The 12,942-nt window shown below is 41.4% G+C and overlaps 1 protein-coding gene across 1 annotated transcript in view; it reads left to right on the plus strand.

Annotated features, from left to right (window-relative positions):
* LOC127526859 (uncharacterized) overlaps nt 1-12,942 on the plus strand; it is an 84,506-nt gene that overhangs the window by 9,473 nt on the left and 62,091 nt on the right. Inside the window, exons 5-9 of the mRNA XM_051924009.1 lie at nt 850-969; nt 3,673-3,813; nt 4,524-4,625; nt 9,004-9,132; nt 10,993-11,109. Coding sequence (XP_051779969.1) covers nt 850-969; nt 3,673-3,813; nt 4,524-4,625; nt 9,004-9,132; nt 10,993-11,109 — 609 coding nt within the window. The remainder of the gene's footprint in view (nt 1-849; nt 970-3,672; nt 3,814-4,523; nt 4,626-9,003; nt 9,133-10,992; nt 11,110-12,942) is intronic.

A 12,942-nucleotide genomic window follows, 5' to 3' on the forward strand; every position in this document is an offset into this window, starting at 1 on the left:
AGAAAATGATAACAAGTGGCAGATATAAAATACGAAGGGGCTGCTTAACCAGCGGCTGAAGAAGAGGAGAGGCAGCAAATCAAAGTGTGAAGGAAACAAAAGAAGCACAAATTCCAAGTAAAAACTGAGCAGCAGTGAAAAAGCCTCTAGAGGCTGGGAACATTCATTTGAATGATCCAAAGGTATTGTCATTGAACAGGTACAAGGAACTGTGGTTATCGCATACCCCTTGGAGTCAAGCGCAGGGTCAGCTATCATGCAGCACCCCTGGATCAATCGCAGGGTAAGGGCCTTGCTCAAGGACCCAATGGAGTAGAATCCCTTCTGGCAGTAATGACCTTCCAGATAAATGGCTGGACGTTTCATAGTAATTTTGTCTAAGCTACTAAATGATGAAAATTCCTTAGAAAACACAACGATTATCTAAATTTCATAATGAGGGCTTTTGTAGAAAATCAGGTTGACCATGTAGTCAGTTTTCCTTCTAGACTGGGTTCCTTCCACCAGGGCTCCTGTTCTAGTAAGGCAAGAGACATGAAAAAGCAGGGCACAGACCCTGGCTCGCAGTAATCGTGTTATCCCGAATTCACCGCTGAACGGTCCAGCCAAATTAACATGAACAGACAAAAGCATTCATCTGCCTTTTGACTGACAAAGCAGCCCTGGGTAGGCAATGGCTATAAATGTAGAAAATAAAGAATATCAATATATTAAAATAAAGAAGTGGACTTCACACACTCATTCTTCTTGTTGTCCACGCAGGCACACAGGTCCACACGCAGCTGTGTTCAGATTGTATCTTCTTCACCTAACGGCACGTCCTTGTTGTTGTTTTTTATTCTCTTTTAGCTTCTCCATTGACTTGTAACAACTGTTCTTCTGATCCTTCCGGGTCGTGCAACAACACCGCGACTGTCTGTAGCTCTCAGTGGAGACAATGTGCATCCATTCAAGACTTTTACAGATATAGTGAGTAAAACAAAATAATTAAATATTAAGTGAAAACATTTTAAAAACTTAATTGTCACAGTTTCATTTCAATGCCAAAATATGTGATCGCTATCAAATTTGGTCTGTTTGTGCACAGTAACCTTAATTGTTGTATTTGCTTGTCCTGCTTTTTTCAGTCAAGAATTTAAATGATAGTAGAAAGCCTTGGATGACCATGAAGCTTCAATGACGGCCTCAAAATCACTGGACTGGGCTAAATCTTTAAAAAAAATCAAACAGAGCAAAATGTCAGAATTGGCCTTTGATCACCATGTTACACGCATTCAGACAGAAATGGGCCATTCAGTTCACTACACAGAGCATTCACTATTATAATGATAGAAGAGACCGTCCCATGTTGACCCTGAGGTGTTCCATAGTTGTGGTAGAACCCTAATCTGTAGAGCTCAACCCATGAGCTTTTAACTGGATTGAGATCTTTTGAGGGTAAGGCTGCAACAAAATGGTTAAAAGCCATGTTCCTAGAAACATTTCTGTACTTTCCTAAATTTGTTGCCTAGAGCCTCATTCTGCTAAAAGATATGGTGGGAGATGAATGTTTGAGGAGTCAGTGCTGCCTGGGGCCACTGCTTTTGTTGATATAAATAAATGATTTGGATAAGAATATAAGTAACAAGCTGGTTAAGTTTGCAGATGATACCAAGAGAGGTGGATTGGCAGATAAATGAGAATCTGTTGAATCATCACAGAAGGACTCGGACAGATTTGTGGACAATGAAATTTAATGTCAGCAACTGTAAAGTATTACTTGTAGGAAGTAAAAATGTTAGGTTTGAATACACAATTGGAGGTCGAAAAATTGAAAGTCCACCTTATGAGAAGGATTTAGGAGTCATAGTGGACGATCAACTTCCAGACAGTGTTCAGAAGCCACTGAGAAGGCTAACAGACTGTCAGGTTATATAAGTCACAGGAGGTTCTGCTCAAGCTGTATAACACATTGGTGAGGCTTCATCTAGAGTCCTGTGTGCAGTGTTGGTCTCTGAGCTACAAAAAGGACAAAGCAGCACTAGAAAAGGTCCAGAGAAGAGCAACTAGGCTGATGAATTATGAAGAAAGATTAAAAGAGCTGAGCCTTTACAGTTTAAGCAAAAGGAGATTAAGAAGAAACCTGAGTGAAGTGTTTACAATTATGAAGGGAATTAGTCCAGTGGATCGAGACTGTTATTTTAAAATGAGTTCATCAAGAACATGGGGACACATTTGGATACTTGTGAATGGGAAATTTCACAGAAACATTAGGACGTTTTTCTTTACACAAAGAATGATAGACACTTGGAATAAGGGAACAAGTAGTGTGGTGCACAGGAGGACTTTAGAGACTTTCAAAACTTGATTGATGTTATTTTGGAAGAATTAGATGGACAGGACTGAGGAGGTTTGGTGGGATGAATGGCCTGTCCTCATCTAGATTGTTCTAACATTCTAATGTCCCCATAATGGGATGCAGTGATGTCCAGATGCCATTCCAGTGCAGCTCCTCTGGCATCCCAATGTGAGCATCAATCTGAAAGCCTGTCAACTGGCAACATGGATCCACAGCTCTTGTTAGTTTTTCTCTCATCAACCCAGTATAGTGAATGAGCATCATCTCAACTCTTCACCCAGTCCAATGTCCAGTTTCTGTGTCCATTAGCCAAAGACAACTACAACTTCTTGTGTTTTCAAAAGAAAGGAATGGAGCTCATTAGCGGACATGAGGGCCGTTTTTCGTAAGCCCTGACTAGCGTCCACTGAAACATGCAGTGTTACATCTCATCTGATCCAACGGACCATCTCTGCCATCACGTCCACTGACACTCAGAGAGCACACGTTCTTTTTCTGTGTGGTATGACTGCATTTCTTAATTGAAAGTGCACTGCTGGTGTCTGCTAAATTTCCAATAAAATATAAATAAGAATTTTTTTAGCAATAAGATTCTGTAGTGAAAGGTTGAGTTTCCAGTGTACAGCATACAATTACAATTGGTTGTAAAGACATTTGCTTGTAATAAATGACTAGTGACTCCAATGCAAAGATCAGCAGAATTAAGAGTCACAAGTAAAACGAGTGACACTTTAAAGATAGCTTGTCTTAATGCTAGAGGTATCAAAAATAAAACAAGTGAGTTAGAGTTGTAAGTAGAGGAGCATAATTATGATATTATAGCAATAATGGAAACATGGCTAAGTAACAAAGATGGGGATGAGTGTAACACAGAGGGATACACATTTATTAGGAAGGATAGACAGAACAGAAAAGGAGGTGGGGTTTTCTGTTAGTGTCAAAAACACAGTCCTCTTCAGTTGGATGATGAGCCCCATCTTAGTGAGGATGTCTGGGTTCATCTGGAAAGCATTAGGGCCCTATTTTAGAGTGGATGGCTTCATATCTGGCATCTCTTTCTGTTCCTAAGCAAGTGATGTCTCAGTTCAACAAGTTAGAGAGGCTTGTGTGTTTCTTGGGATTCTGACTTTTTTATATGTAAGTAAAAGCTGTGGTTATTATTGGACACAGAGAGACCTTTAGCACCTGTGAAGGAGTCTTCTGTGTTAAAGCTGATTCGCTCTCCAACTTTATCTCCAGTCCTACAGTGAGCACACTGGAGCTAAAAGTGGAGTTTCAGTTTCTTTGATGTGAAATGCTGTGTATTGACTCCTGGATTGTAACGTCTTTTGCAGGCAACGGGTATGTTCAGAACCAAACTAAGAGAAGCTGCATCCTCTCAAGCGCTTGTAATGTCAGCATATCAGTCGAGCACGTGAACTGGGCCTGGGGATGGACCTCACAATGCTGCGACTCCGATTTGTGCAACGATGACGGTAAATGACGCTTTTGTGTTCCTCTAACATAAGGTCTTATACTTTATATTGTGTCCTTTTGTAGCACATGGGGACTTGTGTCTTCCAATACTAATTCAAAACTGACAACACACTTTAAGAACATTTTGCTGCTGCCTCAAGGATCCAGCGACTCCAAAGGGCCAGTGGACACAGCAATGGACTGGCACCTGGCCTTGTGCCTGGCACTGCCTGGGTTGGCTCTGGTCCCCCATGAGTCTGCATTGGCACAGGTGGACTTAGAATGCTGTGTCAATTTACATTTATTTCCTGCCTTCCGCCCTGGTGCCAATGATTTGGGGACTTTTTTGTGCATCTGTGTATGAAATTAAAGCAAAGTTTAGAAAGGCTTTGTTGGTCTGTAAATGAAAGCAGAAAAAAGAATCCACTGTATGGAAACCATTGCTGGGTCATCATGGGAGACAAGCCACATGGAGTAGGCAACCTAATGGCTCCTGGACGAGACCTAATAGTCCTCAAGATCTAACTTGTGCCACCAGGCCATTACAACAAAGTACAGAATGGGTGGACATGCAAATGGAAGGACTGATAATTCAAACAGAAATTATTTGAAGGTTGCTGTACTCAGTAAGCAGGATGTTTAGGTAACTACATGATGACAGAGCTGCCCTTTGAAGTCCATGCATGAATTCTGGAAGGCCTTGACCTCCGTTTTCTTCTTTGTGTCCCAGTTAATACGGAGCCAAATGGACTGGTGTGCTGTTCAGGGAATGACGACACCTGCCTCACCACCGTGACCTGCACTGGAGACCAGCACTACTGCTTCATCTCAGGTAATGTTTATTTAATTGGGCATATTAATAAGTTTTGCTTTTTTTTATCTGGATTTGCAGATTTGTGACTTTATGGCTTTGTTTTTCCTTTTTTCAAAAATATGTTTTTGGCCCAGTGGTCAGGTTCACATCCTATGTGTGCATAGGTGGCCATGTTAGACTGAGGGGTGCTTCATGTGGCTGTGCCCTACAGCAAGCTGGGGGTCTCATCTAGGGTTGGTTCCTGCCTTGTGCCCCCAAGAAGTTAAACTGATTTAGCTGGTCTGATGATGTTATAACTTCAGAGAATGACACAAGAATGAATTTTAAAAAGTACAGACTGAAACAGACTGAATAACTTCATGTAAGGTTCACAGTTTTTAGTGCTTTGACAAGCAAAGGTTCACTCATAAACTCTCCTCATGCCTCACATTGTCCCATAACCACCACATTTACTTTGACTTCACGTATAAAACCCAAAACACAGAAACAATAAAAAAGTAACTCTTCTGCATCTCAATGTCCCCCCACTCAATTTGTTTATACCTTCTTGCATTAAATGACTGCGTTTTCAGGCAATGAAATACTTCAGTACTGAAAACAAACAGAAGTTAAACATTTTGGTTGGGTGCTACTCAGTTACTTTATTTTATTATTTTCAAAAGAACGAGAATGTGAGATGTTTGACAAATGAGAGTTGGCCGTGTAGTCCACGTGTTGCATCGGTGGTTGGCTCGTATCTCGTCCAAAGGCTTTGAAAACTTGAGGGGACTTCCACTTGAACCCCATAACTCAGCGTTTTGTCCCAGAAGTGATTCTTGGCTTAGATCTTCTCAGTGTTTTCAGATGCCGACCCAGTGCTGTGCCTTATGGGTCTGTTTGACCCGATTCTCACACCTCCTTCAAGGTGACCCTGATATCATACATTTCACACCAGACTTGTTTTGTATTGATTGACCAACCTTAACTGCAGTAGTGATGAGCGTAGTGTTTAGGCCAGGGGACAAGTACAAGTTTTTTGTTGTGAGCAAACAAATACTTTAAATTCAGTAGACAATCTATTAAAGTCAATAATCCAAAGAACACGGCAGCTTTCAAAATGTGTAGCAGATTAACAAAAATCTGGCATTTGTTATTTGGGACTCTTTGGCCTGCTGCTGTTCAAAGAATTCATAAGCACTATGGACATTCCATCCACTCCGGAGCTTTTTACAGATCCTTAGAGAATTAATACTTGCAGGAGATTCTCCCAAATGTAGATGATCCTTCCAGGCTTCACCTCATCTTGGCTGTCACAAACGTGAGTGATGAGTGGTCTTTCTCCAAGCTCAGGCTAGTGGACATTACACTCTGATGCACAATGGGACAGGAGAGGCTGAATCATTTGACATCAGTTGTGAGTGTTTTGGTCTGGAAAGTGAATTTTAGTGATCTTGTTGTCATTTTTGATTCCTCCCTTTCTTATTCTGCCCACATAAACCACATTAAGAAACTTTCTTACTTTCACCTCTGTAACATATCTTGAGTTCGCTCCTTCCTCTCCTTTTCTAATGCTGAGAAACTTGTCCCTGCTTTTATCACATCCCACATCAATTATTGTAAGTCACTACTGGCAGGTGCTCCTTCTAATCTTATATCACAGTTCCAGCTTATTCAAAACTTGGCTGCAAGAGTCCTGACTCGAAGCAGCAGCACATCACACCCATCCTGCTTCGCCTTCGCTGGCTCCCTGTGTCCTACAGGATTGAATATAAAATTCTATTAATAACCTACAAAGCTTTAAATGACCATGCGCCAAACTACATCAGTGACCTTCTAAATCACCAAGGTCCTCTGATTCTGGTAATCTTGTTGTGCCTCACACTAACCTGCACTGTATGGGTGACAGCAGGGCTTTCAGCTCCATAGCACCCAGACTTTGGAATGACATCCCGAAATTAATGAGATCAGCTGACTCCATTCATTCTTTTAAAAAACAACTTCAAACTCATCGATTTAGGGAGGCTTTTAACTTCACTTGACATTCTGCCCTTTCTTTCAGTTTACCTCTCTGTCCAGGTGCTCAGGATCATTTGTGTGTCTGTTTTATCACAAATTAGGTTATTTATTAGGCTTTTCTTTTAGTATTGAATTTAGTATTTTACTCGGATTTATTGTCCTTTATTCTATTAAATGCTTTGTTATCTTTTTCATTTTTCTGTTCAAGTAAACATTTGTATCCAATGTTACATATACCCTGCTGTTTTGTTCTAAGACTCTGTGAAGCACCTTGAGCATGGGACAGGCGCTATATAAATAAAATGTATTATTATTATTATTGTAAGAGCCATTTTCCTTGTTCTATAAGATTCATGAATATTTCTTAGATGACAATGCATAAATAATGGGAGGTTCCTATAATCCCCGTAAATAGAATCGTATTGGTATATTCTTACCATTTCTAACAGCTTGGAGTAAACATTATTAGTCAGTTAGTTAGTGACAGCCTTGCCTTGTATAAGGTGTAGAGGCATACGGTTTTTAACCGTGATTGCACGTCACCGTGCCTGGGCACTTGCACTGTGCCAACCAGCTTACAAGCCTTTTGAGTGTGTGAAGTAAATATGCACTTAACAGCACTTAATTTATGTGTTGTGCCGTACGTAAAGCATACAGAGGAAGAAGCTAAGAACCTTTAAGTAGAGAAAAAGAAACGTGACCGCACGTAACAGTACTCGATGGCCTACGAGCTCTTTGAATGTGAGAAATAACAAGTAAAGAAAACTTGTTTACTTAAGTACCGCACTGTACGCTAAGGCATACAGAAGAAGAAATAAAGAACCTTTAAGTATAGAAATAACTAAAGTCTTTCAAGAAAAGCTAAGTTTAAAGAAGATACATTTTTCTCTTTTTTTTTGCCTTTTATTCTACGTGTGTAACTATTTTTTCTTTTATTCTTGTGTGGATTATTTGCTTTTAACTTTCACTAAATACCTTTAAAATGAACTGTTGGACTCTCAGAATTCTTTTGACACGCGTCTTACCCGTACCGGATGACACCTTATATTTCAGCGGCTACAATTATTATTATTATTATCATTATTATATGATTGAAGACTTTGATGCAAAGAAACCTAATAAAGTACAATTTTGAAAAGCAGGAATGCATGGCCTATGAAGTATTTGACATTCCTGTTCTTGTGGCTCTCAATTTACCAGTCGATCTACGTTCCTACCCTCACCTATGGTCATGAGCTATGGGTAGTGACCGAAATGAGTTTCCTCTGCAGAGTGTCTGGGCTCTCCCTTAAAGATACGGTGAGAAGCTCAGAGTAGAGCCGCTGCTCCTCCACATCGAGAGGAGTCAGATGAGGTGGCTCGGGCATCTGATCAGGATGCCTCCTGGACGCCTCCCTGGTGAGGTGTTCTGGGCACGTCTAACCGGGAGGAGGCCCAGGGGAAGACCCAGGACACGCTGGAGGGACTATGTCTCTCAGCTGGCCTGGGAATGCCTCGGGATTCTCCCGGAAGAGCTAGAAGAAGAGAGGGAAGTCTGGGCATCTCTGCTCAAGCTGCTGCCCCTGCGACCCGACCTCGGATAAGCGGAAGAGGATGGCTCTTGTGGTCGTTTTCAGAAGGGTCTGTGGCTGGCTTATCAAACCTTGGTTTTTGGTGGTCATTTGTCATCTCACAGCAATGGCTCATTATTTCTGAGTGTAAGCCCATGTCATCTACTTCTGTCCTTCAGATTTTTGCCATTCATTTTAAAGCTCAGACTCTTAGTCGTCATTGACTGTACTCCATTAGCCTCAGAGAAGGCCTCCAAAAATGTCTGTAGGTCATGAAACCCGGCCCTGTGAACACCTTGGCCTGACATAAGGACAAAGCTGAGTGTCTTCTGCTTGCAAGAGAATGTGAAGGTCACGTCTTCCAAAGAAAACACATCCAGTGTAAACTGTAAGGGTCCAAATTCTGAATCCTGAGGACCTCCATTTTTGACTTCTGATGATGACGACAAAGCTCTGCCAGCACATTTGTGTAGAGACTGAAATGGATGTAATAAAAATTATTAAAATGCAGTATTTCATGTGAGAATAATCATCTAGCACAAACAGCTGGGATTCAGGGTCCAGAAGGACAGGCAGAAGCACATGAAGATGGCTGCTGGACAATACAGCGCCCCAAATAGAGATAAGGTAAGATAAGGTTTTCATTTTAAAATGATGCGGTGGCCAGTACCGCTGCCTCCCAGGTACTCCCGTGTCGCCCCACATTCACAGGCAGGGGAGGTTAACCGAGACTCTGAATGGTGCCAGTGTCAGTGGGCCCTGTGATGGAAGTCACTGATAAATTTTCAGATTCTGTGTGCTTTGTCTTTCAAGACAGCGATGACTGATTTGATTTATTTTTTAAATTAAAGAAACTGAATATGAGAAGGGCTGCACGTCAAGAGCTGTCTGCGAGGATCCAATAAACGCGTCCGCCTATCTGCCAGAAACCATCGGCGCTCACATCAAGTGCTGCCAAGGAGCCTTCTGTAACAAGCCCAGTAAGTCGTTTGTTTGGAGGTTTAGTTCATTGTGCTGCAGATTTCTTAGCAGTCATTCATTCATGAAGATAATTTGAGATGCAGATTGAAATCACGGGCAGCTTCAGGGCAGGGCAAGAATCTCTCTTTCTCTCTTTTTCTTTTTTTTTAATAATTGTGTTTTCTTCATATTATACTGATTTTTAAAAAAAAATCATATTTCAAATGTTTATATTTTTATTGTGGTGCATATTATTCTGAGCATATTTACATTAAGATCTCAATTAAATGATTTTTAAAGACAAGTGAATAGCTAAGCAAACACCCGATAAAAAGTGCAAAAGCACATGAATGTAAAAGAGATGAGCGTTAATAATTTACTCCGTTTAAACTGTGTCCCATTTCCTTCTACTTGATGCCACTGAAGTCACTTTAATTCATTCATTAATGAGTTTCCCTTTCTCAAAGAAGACGTTAGTTCAGGGCTGCGCCTGGCACCATTTTTTAACCCGTCTTCAGGACATTCAGGGGAGACCTTCATTACGCCCCCAGATCCAGCAGCTCTGAGTGAGTACAAGATGGCAGTTAAGCCAGTGGCCATACCTGGCAGAGTCGTTTGCATTCAGAGATGCCCCACACATGCACACACCATGTCCAGGTGAGTGTGTGACTCTGGGTCCCCGGAGGTGCTGTGATGTGTGTGTTCAAAGAGGACTGTGATGTCATCATTTAGAGTCTCTGTAGGTTCACAGGTGACAAATCAGGCTAATCTGGGCCCAGAAGAGTCTGTGGACAACTCTGACTGGAAGGCTGATTTGGTGCTGAGATTTGCTGTCTCTACTTTCTTTGCGCATCAGCAAGATGCCTTTTGTCATAAGCTGAGGTGGCTGCACACACCAAGGCAAATGTTTCCCAGTTGTCTGTGTTGAGTCCAAAGCTCAACAGGGAGACCTTCAGAGTGTCTTTATCGCGCTTCCTTTGACTACCAAGAGAGCTTTTACTATTCAGAAGTTCACCACAGACCTCTCCCCTGGCAGGCTGTCCTGTGGCGTAAGCACCGCACGGCCAGATGAGGTTATCTGGGCCTTGCATAGCCTGGTGAAAATGCTTGTCACGCCAGAGTGGGTAAGCACCTCGGTGAAAGAGATCTTGTTCTGTCATCTCATTAGCAAATGATGGTGACTGTAGACAATCCATATCTCACATCCGTGTTGGTGTGAGGGTAAGACTTTGAGTTTGTTTTAGTCACCTGCTTGATTCCCACACTGAAAGAGGAGTGGGCCAAACGTGCTACAGGCTTTGGAGATCCACTGGATCACCCAAACACTGCTGGACTCTCATCATTTTGCTGAAGTGCATTTGTAAAGGACCCTAACCCTCTTCATCCATAGCTGTCATGGTGGGTTACTTTACAAGGCTGCCAGGAAAGGTTTAGGATTTCTATGTTAAAATTCCACCAAATTTCATTGCTGACATCATCTTGACATTGATTATATGGTAGTTGTATGCATTTCATTGTACTGGGCACATTTGGGTTAAATAAAACTTTTATATTTGTATTAAGTACATTTAGTCACATCACTCAACATGGTGGATTGAAGCCAACAGAAATGGTGGCCAGCTCCATAAATGTGCTAATTCAGACATCAGTGTCATTTAAGATGGAGTTTGAGTTAAGTCTCTTTGGATAAAAGTGTCTCCTGTACAAATAAATGTACAGTAAATGTAAGTGCAGTCATGCTGTGGGCACAGAGTGTCAAGGTCAGCAATAATAAGCAAACTTGATGGAAAACCAACAATAAAAACATAAATAAGTTAACCCAACCTGATTGGAGAAGCTGTTTTTGTTAAGAGGCCATTGCTCCTTTGATTTTTTTGCAGATTCCACTCTGCTGTGCCAGAATTGCTTCTCCGGCTCCTGGGAGTTTTGCCAGCAGCAAGTTGTTTCCTGTAATCGCCTGACGTCCTCCTGTGGGGTCATCCTGGAGTCCAATCATTGTGAGTCAAACATCATGTGGGCTTCAGACGTTTTGCTAGGGTCTTTTTTTTTTAACTTTTTTTCTTTTATTAAACTTACTTGCTGTAAATGTGCCAAACTTCAAATATTAAATATCGACTGCATTATGATTATCATATTTATTATGTACACACGTCAACAGATCCATAACCAGATCAAAGAAGTAAGTACTTTGAGAAGTTTGCTGGTGCAGACCTCCTTTAACTGGGATCCTGACTGTGTCGCTGATGCTGGGTCCTCACTCTCCCTTTCACATCTTTCACAATCCTTGCACCTCAGACCTTATGACATCTGTAGTATATGACATATTGAGAAAACTGAAGGAATGTGGTGAGCAGTTCCCTGAAAATACATTAATGAAGAATACGACTGCTTTCAATATACTAAATAGGAAAAAATCCAATAATATACACACAAAATGAGCAACTTGTACGAATATTGGGGTGAACCCCAAACTTTGCTTGCTGAACTGCCCTGCTAGTGGTCTGGATGACGTGTTTCATTTTTCTTCTGGTGTGCACTGGTTAGCTCGCTGCCTTTTGGGTTCTAATCATACACCACTCATTGCTCTCCGGAGCTGACACATTCTTCTCATTTCTGTATGGGGTTTCCTCCCACAGTCCCCAGTAGGTACAGGTTAAGTTAAGTTAATTTTCCCTACCAAAGTTAAACTTAACAGTTTTAGTCTGCATCTGCACTCTTACAAAACACTGGGAATTGTGCTATATTATGGTCACGTGACCCTAGTGGTTCAATCACCTCTACACCCTCAATTCTCTCCTGATTATTATCAAATACTAAATCCAGACAGGCTTCACCCGTGTTGGCTCTATAACATGCTGTGTTAATAAACTGTCACTGATTACTTCTAAAAACTCCACCTTGTGCTCCTCCATCTGCAAGGTTATCCCAATTAATATTTGGATAATTAAAGTCCCCCATGACTATAATATCTCCCTGTAACTTGCCTTTTTAATATTACTGAAAAGATGTGCCTAGAAATTACTGTCTTCATTGGGTGGTCTATAACATACTCTTTCCTTAATGTTTTCCTGATGAAAACAGATGTCCTCACTAAGATGGGGTTCATCGCCCAACTGAAGAGGACTTGCACATAAATTCTGTTTGGCATTAACAGCAACTCCACCTTCTTTTCTGTTCTTTCTTTCCTTTCTAATAAATGCACACACCCCTGTCATACGCATCCCCATCTTTGTTATTCAGACAGGTTTCTCTTATTGCTATAATATCATAATTATGCTTCTCATCATACAACTCCAACTCACTTGCCTTATTTTTGATACTTCTACCATTAAGGCAGCTATTTTTAACGTGTTACTCTTTTTACTTTTACATTTACTGTAAACGTTGGGATAGAATTTACATTGCTATGCATTTTTATTTTACTCTACGGTTTGTTCCTCCATGTATAGATCTAAACCTGATCTGTCCTGGACTCCCTGGCTCCCCATTCTCTAGTTTAAATAATTCCCAGCTAACCTACTCATATGCCTCCCCAACTCATTGGTGCCCCTCCAGTTCAGATGTAACCCATCATGGATGAACAGGTCCCATCTGATCCAAAATGAGTTCCAATGCCCCATAAACCTGTACCCTTCTACCCTTCACCAAGATTTGAGCCACACGTTAAGCCTTCTAATCTCCCCAGTCTTACCAGGAATGGTGTGTGGCACAGGCAGAACTTCAGGGAAGACCACCGTGTCAGTTCTGCTCCTCAGCCTGGCACCTAACTCTTTAAATTTGGATTGCAGAACTGACAGACTACCCTTTTGTATGTCATTTATTCCCACATG

The sequence above is a fragment of the Erpetoichthys calabaricus genome, chromosome 2 (genome assembly GCF_900747795.2).
Source record: "Erpetoichthys calabaricus chromosome 2, fErpCal1.3, whole genome shotgun sequence".
NCBI classification, from domain to species: Eukaryota; Metazoa; Chordata; class Cladistia; order Polypteriformes; family Polypteridae; genus Erpetoichthys; species Erpetoichthys calabaricus.